Source organism: Dipodomys spectabilis, unplaced genomic scaffold, assembly GCF_019054845.1.
Source record: "Dipodomys spectabilis isolate Male_0828 unplaced genomic scaffold, ASM1905484v1 ptg000225l, whole genome shotgun sequence".
Lineage (NCBI taxonomy): Eukaryota > Metazoa > Chordata > Mammalia > Rodentia > Heteromyidae > Dipodomys > Dipodomys spectabilis.
Genome location: NW_024870902.1, coordinates 4,460,510 through 4,475,997, shown reverse-complemented (window position 1 = coordinate 4,475,997; position 15,488 = coordinate 4,460,510). Strand labels below are relative to the sequence as shown.

General features: G+C 36.3%; 1 protein-coding gene across 6 annotated transcripts in view; it reads left to right on the top strand.

Annotated features, from left to right (window-relative positions):
• The window catches only part of Ank2 (ankyrin 2), a 238,274-nt gene that overhangs the window by 118,635 nt on the left and 104,151 nt on the right, over window positions 1-15,488 (top strand). For all 6 annotated transcript variants that reach the window (XM_042697569.1, XM_042697570.1, XM_042697574.1 and 3 more), the window contains 5 exons: window positions 1,837-1,935; window positions 7,371-7,568; window positions 9,979-10,077; window positions 10,254-10,352; window positions 14,832-14,930. In XM_042697569.1, coding sequence (XP_042553503.1) covers window positions 1,837-1,935; window positions 7,371-7,568; window positions 9,979-10,077; window positions 10,254-10,352; window positions 14,832-14,930 — 594 coding nt within the window. The remainder of the gene's footprint in view (window positions 1-1,836; window positions 1,936-7,370; window positions 7,569-9,978; window positions 10,078-10,253; window positions 10,353-14,831; window positions 14,931-15,488) is intronic.

Sequence of the window (15,488 nt, the reverse complement as noted above, 5' to 3'; positions counted from 1 at the left end):
CGCGCGCGCACGCACGACGTGTGTGTGTGTGTGTGTGTGTGTGTGTGTGTGTGTGTGATATTGGGGCTTGAACTCAGAGTATAACTCTTTTCACTCAAGTTGGTGCCCTACCACTTGGCCTACAGTTCCCCTTCTAGTTTTTGGCTGATCAATCAAAGATTATTGAGGATTTTTCTTCTACCTGGGCTGTCTTTGAAACACAGTCTTCCCATATCAGCCTCATGAGTAGTTAGGATTACAAGCCTAGCCATCAATGACTGGCCTTAAAATGGTTTAGTCCCTATTTTACCTTGTATTTTCTAACTATTCTGCTTTGGGCTTATGCTAAAGGGAAATAAAATAAGACAGAGGTTGGTGATTGCTCTGGAATAGAGGCTGCACCCTAAAAGTCTTAACATCAGAAAAACCATTAACATGTTGCTGGTATCCTATTTTACTGGATGGAAATAGACCTAATTCTATTCCTAATTCTAATACTAAATTACATCTTTGGGAAATAACTATATGATCTTTAAACACTGAAAAATATAGTGGAAATATGAAAAAGCTCCAACCCCTCCACTTTTTTTTATAACAAGCCTCAGTGTGCACTTTAGGAAAATTTATGTAAGTCGTAGCAGTTCAAGAGAGGACAAGTTAGAAATGAATTTTTAAATAAAAGTTATGCTAGGACAGCAAAATGAAAATAGTATAACTTAATATAAACCCAGTTATGATTCCAAACAAGTAGGGCTTTAAATTAAAGTCCAACAAATCCAACATTCTCTCCTTTTCCACCTTCCTGAATGTGCACGCTTGGGGACAGACAACAATTTCTTTCCCATAGCCCTCCTAAAGATGGGATTCTCTTGCTGACTCCTGTCTCCGTTTTGACTAGTTCTACTTCCCTCAGTCAAGATCTCTTTCTCTCCTGTTTCCCCTTTAACTCTCTCATTTTCTGTCTCAGAGACAGCTGTTATTTGGTTACAATTCTATAGGGTCACTAGGAGTGAGTTCCTTTTCTGAAGGGCAATAGATGCAATCTTACTTTTTTGTTTTTAAAATTTTTCTTGTAAAGGTGATGTACAAAGGGGTTAGTTACACAAGTCAGATAATGAGGACATTTCCTTTTGAACAGTATCACCCCTTCCCTCATTCTTTCCCAGTTTTCCCCTCTTGACTTCCCTCCTCTACAAGTTGTGTAGTTCATTCTAACATAGTGTCTTGAGGGTTTCACTGCTGAATTGGTTCTCCCATTATCCCACCATTTCTGTGCTTCTCCTTCCCTTCCCCAGATCAGATAAACATACATAAAACAAAGGTACAGAAATCAAAAACACCAGCAAATGGGAATAAAGCAAAGAAAAAAGAAAAGAAGAAGAAGAAAAAGGAACCACCAATAGTATAATAATGATGACGATGACGATGATGATGATGATGATAAAGCCTCTTCTGTTTCTTGGAGTTCATTTTGATAAGCATCATTTTATTTGATCTTATGCACATAGCGATTGAGCCCTTGTGATCCTCTTCTAAGGACATCCACCTTTATTCCCACTGTGTGAATGTTTAGATTGTTGTTTAATTAATCATGTCCAGGTGTAATTATTTGTTTTTTCTTTTTACTATCCACTGAGTTTACTTGTAGATTTATGGGCCCATTCAGTGATTACAACTGAGGGAAACCATGCAGCGTATTTTTCTTTGGGTCCGGCTTACTTCCCTTAGTGTAATTTTTTCCAAGTCTTTCCATTTCTTTATGAATGAGGCAATTTGCCATTCTTTCTGATGGAAGCTGCAAATAAAAATGCACTCACAAACGTGAATTCAGGCCCATTTCATTCTTTATTTCCACAGGATGGGTTGACACCCCTTCACTGTGCTGCGCGAAGTGGGCATGACCAGGTGGTGGAGCTCCTGTTGGAGCGAGGAGCTCCCTTGCTGGCCAGGACCAAGGTGAGGACTCAGAGCATGAAATCTGTGTTTTGGTCATCTCTTCTTGAAATGAAAGCATCTGCCAAGTATTTTCTAGTTATGTGTGTGTGTGTGGGGGTGGCTATTAAAATGGACAGATACATGTATTATGACTTCAGAAATATACTTCAGTTTTGCTATATTTTTATATGCTCCTCTTTCTGCTGATGAAAATTGGAACTGCATTATATACAATAGGAATTCTCTATGTAAATGAGAATGTCTCTTGTACCCAATGAATCCCCTACATGTTAATAAAATTGCAAAACTATTTTGGTAACTGGAATCTCCAAGGTCTGTTAGAGTCAATGAGAATTATTTTCGTGGTTCTGTGAGGTAACTATAAAATGCACACAGAATTATCTTTCAGAGCCACACAATTAGCAGTCAAAGATGAATGTGGTAGCTTATCCAGACTTTGTCTCTTAAGCAATACTAGTAGACATAACTGCTTAACAGTGCTGCTGCCTGATTACATATGGGGTTAGGAAAAGTTAAGTAAGTAAAGATGAGCCACCTACAACACACCATTAAATGAGAATATTATTCATAATAACATTTGTTGCCTCATTTCATTTATATGCACAAACATGAGAAAAATATTTTTTCATATGAACAAAAACCATATGGTGAGTTATTGGAGATTGTTGTTATCAAAATAGTTTTAAAACTTTATTATCATGTAGTTTCCCATTACCTAGTCTTTCTATGGACTATGAAAATTATCATGAAACAAACTAACATCAATAACAATTTAGTAATCTATGTTAAAAAGCAATTTAGTACTCTTTGCAACACCTCGATCCTTAAGTACAACAAAAACTTAGGTGAAGTCCTCTTCTTGTGTTTCTCCCCATACAATGTTTACTTCTTATGTTCCAACAAGATCACTATCAGCTAACCTTGTGTCTGAGACAAACTGACATAAACAGATAGTTTTTCCATTTATATTGCTTTTAAATTGTCTGTTGACTTGAAATCATTTGGAGCAACCTGGCCCATACATGTAAAATATATGTAGACTGAATTCAGTCTTTAAAGATGTGCCTTACCAGTCCTGGAAAGGTGAAAACTCAAGTCAGAAATATATAAAGGGACATTAATGATCTGCATTATTTCTGTTTTCAGAAATATATACTGTGTTACACAAATCTGTGTTTTAGCCAGGTACGGGTGACCCACATTTGTAATCTTAGTTAACTTGAGAAGTTGGGATTGTGAGAATCACACTTCCAGACCAAAGCAGGCAGACAAGTTCTAAAGCCTTCATCTCAGTGTAAGAAGCTAGCTGTGGTGGTGCATGCCCGTCATGTCAGAAAAATGTAGAAAGATTTAGTACAGTGCAGAGATACATCTAAGCAAGAAGCAAACCTTACCTCAGAAATAACCAGTGCATAAAGGGCTGGAGATTTGACTTAACAGTAGTGCACCTGCCTAGTAAGCATGAAGTTGAGTTCAAACCCCATTTCCATCATATATACATATATATATATATATATATATATATAATGTATATAATGTATATGCATGCATTGTATAGATGCATGTGTATATATATCTTAAAATGAAACATTTTGGGTGGTTAACAGATAATTATGAAAAGTTTTGGTGAACAGATAATATTTTTGTTAAACTTTATTTTATTGTAAAAATGCTGTACAAAGGGGTTACAGTTGCATGAGTAAGGCAATGATAGATAATAATTTAAATGGTAATAAAATTTCAGATCAATCATGCTAATAAAAAAGCAAATCAGGAGAAACATATGCTGTTCCATGAGTCATATGCTTCTGGAGTTGGTCTGCAATTGTCATCTCATACTAATGAAGACCATAGACCCTCACTGTGATATATATATATATATGCATATATATACAGACATCCTCAAGATCAATTATTATTCAGATGTAAGGATACAGTATGATGTTTGCATGATTGTATCATGCATTTGTATCATGACTAGTTATCATGTGTGAAAAAGACACAAGTTGCCAAGTAACACTCTGGTCACTTGGGGAAAATCAAGAGGAATAATACAACCAGTACATTTTTTAAAAGCTTAGAATTATGTGGACAAAACACAAGAGGAGATAATGACATAAAGTCGGGCTATATGCAGGATGAAGAACATGGAGAAGAGGAGCTAATCAGGTTGGAGTTAGGTAATACCAGTGCTCAGAACTGAAATAAATGCCCGATGTCAGTCTGTTGTTCCTCTCTTCAGAACAAATTTTTCTTTTTCTCCTTGAAGAAAAAGACTTTTTTCTCCTCGTTTTTTCCTCCTTGAAACAACTTCCCCCCATTCTTTGAAAATCTAGCTCTGCACACTTAATCTTCACCATAATCTATTTCCAATTCCCAATCACTTTTTGAGAAGATCAGCAGATGACTCTTCTGGCCCAGCCTTTTAGTGTAATAATTGTAAATCCTCCATAATGTGTCGGCCTACCTTTCTGCTCTTCAACTGCCCCTTCTATGTTTTAGCTTGCTCCTTACACAACCTCAGTAACAGAGGTTCTTTTTATTCTGCTGGGATTTTTCCATTTTCATTTTCATAGAGCAGTAGAAGCTATTTTCTAGAAGAATTTCTGAATAGTTTTTCTAGAATAGTAAATGCTATTTTCTAAAAGAGTTTCCAGAAAAGTTATCTTAGAATAGTGAAATTATTTTTGTAATCTCATTGTTCCTTATTCAGCGTGGGCCCTTTGCCCAGTGTAAGTTCCATAGTCAGTATATCCCTACATATTCACACCAACTTCCTCTCCTTCTCTCTCCACCCCCCCTCTATCCAGCCACACCTAAATGTGGTTACAGTGGCTTCAAAACTATGATCAGGGTCCTGAAGTTAGCCATAATGCTGCCCAACAATCACACTGTCTATCTAGCTTTCTGTTGTATTACTAGATTATTTTTTCTCTCTGCATTTCTTAAATTTCTATTTTTTGACTTCCCACCACACTGAGATCATTAGAGTAATCAGAAAGGGATTTCCACATTCTCCTACCTTTATATCTGTCCAATTACATGAATCAGAACCCATATTGTCTAGAATCTCTACATTTACTGTTAATGGAACATCTTACTCCTCTCAATACATTTTCTTATTTGTCTTCCATGGCATCATATGTAATATATATATATATATATATATATATATATATATATATAGATAGATAGATAGATAGATAGATAGATAGATAGATAGATAGATAGATAGATTTTCTCCTTTTTCTAGTCTTCATTTCTCAATTTCCTTTATAAGTTCCTTCTCATCTGTCAGGTCTTTAAATATCATAACTCCAGAACTCTGCCTTTGTATCACTTCCTGTCTTTCTGTACTACTTGCTATAAAATCTTTAAATAGTGTCCAAGTGCTGATGACCCATGCATCATATGTTCATGTCAGTTTTCCCTGACCACTTGGATGTCTATTGAGCGGCTCAAATTAAGTTCAAAACCCAGCTTATGATTGTATTATCCCCATTTCCAGCGATAATCCTCCTATTCTCACTCTTTTAAAATCCAAATTAACCCCATTCCACTTTTCCCACAAATTTCTCAGACCTAATAGCTCATATCATGCTAAATGCTTCTTTTACACTTTTTTACTTCCTATTTCCAACCCCTCCCCACTTCTTTCAAGAGTATTGTTAAGTCAGCAGCTTCTCAACAGTTTCAGTAATGTAACTCTCATCCAGGTCATCCTCCTCCTGATGGCTTCGAGAAGCTGCTAACTAGTTTCATCTCTTTTCCTTTAGCCCAGTCCATTCACAAAACAACAGCCAAGGTAATCCTTTTGTCCTGACCCGTCTATCTTCCAACCTAGAAAACAACACTAGGAAGACTGGCAGTCTGTGTTCTCAGTATTTGAATAAGGTTTGAAGAGTGCCTACTCAGTAAATAAGTTCAAAAGAAACAAAGGATGGCATGGTGCCTATTTTATTTTTTACATACCATTATGTGAATAAAACAATATTGAAGAATGATAAACTTTCAGAGAAATATTCAATCTCTGGTACATACACTATTGAGGTCTAAAATGTTTCCCACTGAGCAATTCCCTTCCTCTCCAGTTTATTACTAACTCCTTCTAAAAGTTTATTTTATAGATTTCTAAATATAAAAGCAATAATTATGAGTTAACATTATTTCAGAAACAATAATACTTTTAATCACTTGAACTCATGAGCTGTCACAAATAAGATTTTAATGTAATTGCTTTTTAGATGTTTATCACTTTAAAAAATCACCTTACTTGTGGAGAAATGTACTCATTATCTTGCCCATGTAAGTGTAACTCCTGTGTACAGTATTTTCACAGTAAAAAAATAAAATAAAATAAATTTTTAAAAAGTACAACTTAAAAAAAAAACCTACATTCATGGAATCAAAATAAATTATAAATTAAAAATAAATTAAAAAATAAATAATAAATAAATTATAAAATAAAAATAAATTTAAAAAATCACCTTACTGACTGAGACTATTGGGCTGTGTTCTGTTTTGAATGGATTGCTTATCCAATTGGTTACTTGGTCAATGATCCTTTTGCTAGTGACTGTATTGGAATTCACAAGCAAAGAAAATGTTGTCTCTTGATTGTACAATATTCTACTAATGTGTTCCTTATTATTTCTAATTTAACATATATTTTCTTGAAATTTATTTATTGAACTTATTTTAAAAAACCTTAGGTTGATAATGAATAATATTATACCCTGCTATCATGTGTTTCTGCTACTGACGGCCTTATAGAATTGAAGTTAAAGCTATTTGGAACGATACCAAAAATTTAGACTTGCACCAGTGACCTTGTGAGGTCAAGGATACACACATAGTTCACTTCAGTTTCTCCCTCTTCTAACTCTTACAGAAGATCACTGGAAAAAGCCATCACAGAACATGAGAACAGGGTGGACTTAGAGATAGCAAGAATTTCCTTATCTCTCTAACCCATTCCATCTGTTCCACCTTCACCTGCCAAACCCTCTATTTATAGGTAACGAAACATTGGCAGAGAGAACTGAATGTACACTCCTGTGTATGGAGTGGGATACAAATAATTTAAGCTATAGCTATCACTTATTTTTGTATATACAATACTTTCTTGATAATTATAAAACTAGGCTTAATTGCCACAAATATTATGCATTCATTCACAAAGAGCATATATGTCTTTTGCTGAAAAAAATAATGTAATTATAAAGTTAAATGTTCTTTTAATTTCCTCTCCACTGAAGAGAATCTGTCATCTATCAAATATCAACTAGAAAGTATCCGATATTGAGTAGATATAAAATCGAAAGCATTTCTCCCCCTGCCAGTAACCGTGTTAGAGATCAAGAAGCGACTTTACAATGTCTTAGAACAAGAAAGTAATTTAAACACAAGATGATTGTGTTTTGCTTGATGTGCAGAATGGCCTGTCTCCACTTCACATGGCTGCCCAGGGGGATCACGTGGAATGTGTGAAGCATCTGCTACAGCACAAGGCGCCTGTTGATGATGTCACCTTGGACTACCTGACAGCCCTCCATGTTGCTGCACACTGTGGCCACTACCGTGTAACCAAACTCCTTCTGGACAAGAGAGCCAACCCGAATGCCAGAGCTCTGGTAAACCTGGCCTAGTCCACATTCATGGGAATAAGCAAACCCATACTGCTTGACCAATATTGCCTACACTGTTGTACATGGTGACAGATATGTAGTCAGTACTTCTGAGGTTGTCACCACCTACAACTTGCCTGCCTAGTTCATGCCTTTGTGGTTGTGAATAGATAATGGTGGGCAAGGATAGATTTAAGAGAGCATCAATGAAGCATTTCTAAACCATTCCGTTGCAATCAGACAGTATGGGATTCTAGAGTGGTGAGTGATTTTGTTTTAAACTGAAAAAAAAGAGGTTGAAAAATAAGAAATGATAAAATAAGTTCTTGATACTAGGTACAGTCCGGATACCAGAATGAAAAAAAAGGTAAACTTTATTCATCTCTTTTGAAGAAAAAAGGAGAATTGAAATGATGAACATATGTGATATGTAAGTGTGCAGAGTTGGCGGAAGGTTGATTTGGAGATGTTCCTTATGGGCTTAAGTACCATCATAGATGAATAGGAAATGATGCTTAGTTTATTATTTATGAGAAAGCATTTGATAGAAACCAGCCCAGGAACTACTTAAGGAAAAAATGTAACAGGCCATCTCTAGAGCAGCTCATTTTCTTTGCTTTGCTTATACTCTAACAATAATTGTTGGGAGCATTGGGCGTGTACTAATTATGGCTGCCATTTCTTAGTTCTTAATCTAAGAGCACATCCTTTTTTTTCCTATATGCTAGTATGGTTTATGTTAGCTAAAATTCTTCTTCAATTAGTATTTAATAAAGCACCATTAAAATCATGAAATATTAAATAGTCTTATTTGAAAATTTTTATTGGAATTGATTCATGAGTAGTTGTTTGGGAAGTGGCTGTATTATCAGGGCTCTGTACAGTTGCATGAGGATATTTATTTTCTTTCCTTTTTTCCCAAAAGTTTTAGCCATCTTCATATAATAAGGAAAAGTAGAGAGAAATAGAGACAAAAGAGAAGCGTTTCCTTCTCTTCCTGACAAGAAATGGGAGTTAAAGACTCCTTCATTTTCTTCTAAGCAGTTGAAAATGCTTTTTCCTATTGTGCAGTGATCAATAATCTTATGAAATACCACAATTTAATAATTGCAAATAGCGTATGTATCACAAAGACATGTAACTATTTAGATCTGACTTATTCTAAAGTTTATAAATAGGGACAATAACTCAACAAGCTAATTATGTTTATCATTGTACTGTATAAAAAATCATTAGCTTAAGTAAGACCATATGCATTCCTGGGAACTATTAGCATGTAAAAATATTGCCTGACAATCATCTTCCTTTGGGACATGTAAAATTGCTAACTAGAGGAATACACATAGCTCAATAAATGATCTATATTCAAATAAAAAATAAGAAATATAACACAAGACAATTTAGCATGGAATGAATTAAATTTTATATAATTTCCAATAATGTCCAATTCTTGGATATTAGCGCATTTGTCAAATTACGAAGTTCCTTATAGATTTCCCCTCCTTTCTTTTCTTCTCAGAGACATCTTCTTACAATTATCCAGGAATTGTCTACACTTCCCTTGAAAATCTTCAGAAAGTTAATCATTTTGTTATAAAACAAAATATAACATGGGAAACAAAGTATAAAAAATAATTGCAGCTGGGCACCAGTGGGGTGGCTCATGACTATAATCCTAGTTTCTCAGAAGGCTGATATCTGAGGATCACAGTTCAAAGCTAGCTGGAACAGGAAAGTCCATGTAACTTTTATTTCCAATTAACCACCCAAAAGCTGGAAATTGAGCTGAAGCTAAAGTTACAGAGCTCTGGCCTTGAAAGAAAAAAACAAAACACAACAAAACTGAGGAACATTGCCCAGGCCCTGAGATTAAGCCCAGAACAAACATAAACTTTCAACAGAAAATGTAATGTCTGAATAACAAATATGTTCAGCTAATTTGGAACACTTGTAAAATGATTTAGAAACCTGGGATATATATTAAAAAGGCAGTCAATATTAGATTTTGAACATAGACAAACTCTTGATTTGCTCTGAGAAATGACCTTGCATCATAAAAATACATGTTTCTATTCAATTCTTCAACTCCTCATCACCTGGATAATCAGTCCAGCCTAAAACTTAGGAATTCTGAAATACAGTTGTCCTCTGTGTTTGCTCCTTTGAAGAACAAACTCTTGGGTACTTTGTTTCATCTGTAAGAACACAGCAGAAATACATACAAACCAGCCCCCAAGAAGCCAATAGGCACACGTTCCCGCCTTGCTTTCCCCATGCCAGTCCCTGCAGGATTTGCCAAAATGGTGACATGACGTGACCTATGTAACATTATTGCTTGCAATGTGCCAGCAGCATGTGGAGTTGTGTGACAACCGTTTCTGCATGTTTTCCACTAACTTGATTGTCTTTTGCACAGAATGGTTTTACTCCACTGCATATTGCCTGCAAGAAAAACCGCATCAAAGTCATGGAACTGCTGGTGAAATATGGGGCTTCCATCCAAGCTATCACAGAGGTAGAAAAAACCAATGTTTCAGCTTGTCACGACACATCCCTTTCTCTCACACCTTCTTTCACCTTTTTCTCCTTCTTCACCCATCTCTGTCCTCTCCACTCACTTTGATTTATCTGAAGAAGCCCCAAAACCTCACTGGTGCAGAGGAGTAAAACTCCTGTTGCTTTGTTTCGCAGTCTGGCCTCACACCAATACATGTGGCGGCCTTCATGGGCCACTTGAACATTGTCCTCCTTCTGCTGCAGAACGGAGCCTCTCCAGATGTCACTAACATTGTGAGTATGGCTTGGGTCAGCATAACTGCGAGGAGGAGAGGCACAGTGTGTGTGTGTGTGTGTGTGTGTGTGTGTGTGTGTGTGTGTGTGATCAGAACAGGGAGCTCAGTGTTGAGAAGGGTTCTTGAAAAATATACGGAAATAAGGCCAGATCCTCACTGAAAGCCTCAGTAGGGCAAGCGGTGTGCTAGGAAAGAAGATGGACGCTGTGGAAATGAGACAACTTAAGTTTCCCAGTGCAGATAGATGGAACATACATCTAAAATGCATTGAGTGGAAATGGAGGTGTGGCACACGTGTACAGTGCCAGCCTTGCGTGAGAAAGCCCAAATGAGATTGTGAGGGTCTGAGTTCAAGACCCAGTACTGACACAAAAAAATAATAAAATAATAAATGAATGCTATTTTACATTCTTTTTATCTTATCAAAAAGTTAAAGTATAAAGTCATTAAAAATAGGCAGTCTGGATAGGTACTGGGTGGCTCATGACTATAATCCTAGCTCAAGAGGCTGAGATCTCAGGATCATGGTTCAAAACCAGCCTGGGCAGGAAAGTCTGTGAGACTCTCATCTCCAATTAACCGCCAGAAAACCAGAACTGGAGTTGTGGTCCAAAGTGGTAGAGTTCTGGCCTTGCGCAAAAGAGCTCAGGGACAGCACCCAGGCCCTGAGTTCAAACACCACAACAAAAAAAGAAAAAAGAAGTCTGTTTTTATATTTCCCTATTTATAACTTGTTGGTCCTGAAGTAAGAACAGTATGTGGAAATCTCTAATTACCAAGTACAAGAGAAACTTCACAACCTACCAACCCGAGTTTAATTTTTAGTAATTCCTTAGAACTCTAGATGAATTCATTATCTGTTTTTGCTTATAAAGTAATAATCCTCATCCCTCACCTTTAAAGAATGGCAAACAAAACTAGGACCTGAACAGATTTACGTTTAGGCCAGTAACTTCCAAGAAAAGTCCTCTGTTCTAGCTTACCTTTCCCTCCCCTACCTTTTTTCATTTTTCCTTAGTTGCACTTAAATACTATGGAATCGGGAGCAATAGAGATCCTATGTCAAATTATGTTATCATGTGAAATGGCAGTAATATCTCGTTACAAATATATCCACTGAGATGCTTGACAGAAATTCCCTAGGGTAAATGTTTTTTCATTTTGGGAAAGTGGTTTTTTTTTTTTTTTGCAAACTTTTCAAAGAATAACCTACACACATTCTATTCTCTTTTTTAATTGTTTTAGTCTTTATTTCATTAATTTCTGTTCTTAATTGACCAATTCCAATCTTTAAATGGTTATGTGGTTCCAGTATGTTGGGTGTAATGGAGCTATATAGACTGAATATAGATTTTCCAAAGAAAAGAAATAATACTCTGAGGACTACAATAAAAAAGTTTCACTCGCTTTTAGGGTTTTACAGACTCTCAAATTTGATCACCTCTGTATATTACTTTAATTCCTGGTTTTCAGTTATTCCAAAGTCATTCATTTTGGTTATTGATTCCTTGGACCATTACTTTCTGCTTTCTTCAGGAAAAGGACTTGGGGAACACCAGCTTAATCCTCTTCTCAGTACCAGTCCTGGTTATTTTTTGTTTATTCTTATTTATTTTTAGAAGTTGTGACCTTCAGGGAGCAGATGCCTATAGGTAAAGTTGCCAGAGAAAATACAAGAGTCCCCATTAAAATTCAATTTCAGATACCAATTTGATTTTTTTTTTTAGTATAAGTATGTCCCATACAACAGCTGAGATGTGAACATTGTTGGTCTGGAATTAAAAATGTAGCCATCTGTATTTTTATTTGCTAAAACTGGCAATCCTGCATTTAGAAGCATTTTCAGTTTCTCTAGCAGTGGGATGCCTGTGAATGTGTGTATCCTCAGAAGCTGAGTATTTGGTGACTGGATCCAAAAGCTTTTGCAAATGAATTACGAAGTGTGGATACTGACCCGATTGCCTGCTTGCTGTGACAGAATTGGTCATTTCCTGACCCCCCTACCATCCAAACACCTTTGGCGCCTTTGTGTGTTGCCTGAAATCATGTTGCATTTTTTGAATGCAATGCTGTCTGTGTGCTTCGATGCTTTTCAAGTTCATGGGCAAAAGTGGACGTCCCTGTAGCTGTCTGCAGTCAGCTTAACCACTGAGAAGAGGGGCATGAAGTTTAGCACCTGCTTTGGACATGAGCAAACCCATTCTCTTGTCGCTCTTGTTTTGTGTCTGAAAATTCACTGCAAGTGTGAAATGTACCAGGAACTCAATCATATGCAGATACTTTTCCTGAAAATTTCCTTTGCCAGGAAGCTTATGAAAGCACTTCCAAACCCTTGGGTAGCTTCTCTGCCAGCTACACCCCACCCATAGCCCAAAGGATTCACTGAGGATTATGGGAGTAGAAAAGCAAACTCCATTAGGGTGATGGATGTTACAAGCAGAGCATTTATAAAGCTTTCTCTTCTTCCTGTAATGAGTCAATAGATTCATGGTAAAGTTCACATTTTATATTATGCTTTAAAAACATTGGTACTCTTTTATTAGTTAAAATGAGGAAAATAAGGCTGAGACAGTATATCGAACAATAAGGAAATGTAAGCAATATTGAACAAACCAATAAAACACCTTTCATTTTCTTATTTATACAGGTATAAAAAATGTAAATATATAAAAGAGTAAGGATAATTTCTCATCGATGTCATTTATTAATAAGAATTCAGTAAGTTCATTGTTATGAAGCAGAGATACTTTATGTGTGTTCCTTAGCACTTTCCTTTGTTTATAAAGTTTAATGCTTTAATGTAGGCTCACATCCCATTCATGTATTTCAAACATCTAAAACCTATAAAACAACATCTTTTAAATATAAAATAAAGATCACCAAAATATAAAGACTATTTCAAGATAATAAAAATGTTTAGAAACATTTTTAGATTTTTAAAATATTCCCATATTAATAATTTGACTTATAAAATTTACCATTGAACACGAACTGGAACCTTTAGGATTTTACTTAGGAGGAATTTATTCTTGCCTTTATTTCTACCAGAATTAGTAGAACTGCTAACCCTTTTGTAATCACATCTGGATATTAAGTTTTGCCTTGTATTTTTGAAAAGTAGCTAGTTGTTTATTCAGAGACCAGTTGTAAGTGATATAGAAAAGAAGTTAGAAATTGGTTGTACAGAGAGAAAATCTTGCACTACTTCTCAAGCATGGAAGCAAATATTGCTACCCAATTAACCTGTTGTTTGCCTAAAAAAACAAACCCAACAAACTCCAGACACACTATTGTGCAAAAGTCAACATTTTCAGAATAATTTCAGAAAAGGTCAGTAGAGGGAAAAAAAGTAATCAACAAAGAAGAGAAAGGAAAGGAAGGCCATCAGTTCAATGTTTACACAATCCAATCACTGGGCATGAATTTCTTGTAACTTCATATGGAATGGTTCTCTGAAAAGTTAGGAAAATGAACAATGAGAGACATACTACAGTAAACATTCACTTTAAATTTTCCAGATTGGTCTACCATATACATAACCACAACATGTTCTTCACACGAGTTTGTCAGAAATAACCACAACCAAATTTGCAAGGGCTACCACTGATCTGAAATAGTTCACTTGCCTGGCTAACACTAGATGCTCTAGATCAGTTGTGACAAATTAAACTGTCCTAATTTTTATTGCAATATTGTATACAATTAGTTGAATGAATGGATGAATGAAAGAAACCCTGCCTTTTTTGGTAACAACGGCTTACCAACTAGAAGATATCTTACATCTAGCCCTTCCCCTTACACTTCCCTGTGAGTGCATCAGACCTTGGTAGAACACAAAGCTATCTGAAGATAGGTTTATCGCTGACCTCAAGCGATGCTGCTGCTAACTTACTTCCCTGACCTCAATTCACTGTCTGTAATCAAATATGCTTGCTAACATAAATAGAGCACATCCTGGGCCAATTGGATTTTGTATATAAACAGTTAATCGCCAAGCCTCATAAAACCAAATCAGATGCGAAATAGCTAATTTCAGAAATGAAGTTTGAGTTTTGGGACGGGAAGTCATTTATGTATGGTACAAATGTGGTTTTCCTTTTGCTGTGTGATTATTTGATCTTCAACATCTCAAGTTCCCCATTGAAATGGGATAAATGATAGGTTTTAGGTTTATAAGGCCATGTCAGTTATGTTAGCTTGACTGTGAAATCAAATTCAATTGCAGGTTATCCTAGGTGTTTGGATAAGTTTACTAATTTGTCATGACAGAACAATTTACAAAAAACTAAGCTTTATCCTTATAAAGATGGAGAAGATACAAAAAGATCCATATTTTTCCAACTAAATAACTTGGCCTTTTCATATATTTCTAAAACCCATGGATATATTGCCGAATTTCGTAACTAAGGGACCTGTATATTTAAGGACCCAGAGCAGCGGGTTTATTTATGACTGGGTGATCTTTCTTTCCTGGCAGCGTGGTGAGACTGCCCTGCATATGGCGGCCCGGGCAGGGCAGGTGGAAGTCGTCCGGTGCCTCCTGAGAAACGGTGCCCTGGTGGATGCCAGAGCCAGGGTAGGTGCTGGTGCTCCCAAGTTCTCTTCTGGGCCAGTGTATGTGACTCATCTTGTTTGTTGGTTTGTTGATTAACAAATATTTATTTCCAGTATTGGGGCTTGAGCTCAGGGCCTAAGAATTTCCACTGAAGGATGGATCTCTACCACTTGAGCCAGAGCTCCACTTGGGATAGCTTCAGTTTTGAATTAGAGATAAGAGTCTCATGGGTTTTGCTGTCTGGGCTGGCTTTGATCTGTGATCCTCAGATCTCAGCCTCCCAAGTAGTCAGGATGATACGCATGAGCCACTGGTCACTGAGATGAGACTTATTAAGAGAGGCTCTTGTTCTTTGATTCTTTGAGTTGAACATGCCATGGAGTACAGTTCAAAAAGTTTCTTAGACAGAAAGTAACTAAATAAATAAGAGTGAAGATACACAATAAAAAAATGTGGTCCATCTTAACATTTAAAAAACATAACATCGACTTACCCAGACCAGTAAACCAGGTCCCAGAGGTCAAATGTTGTCAGTAGATTTCCTTAGCTAGGAGCTAGTGACTCTGCCTGTGGTTTGGT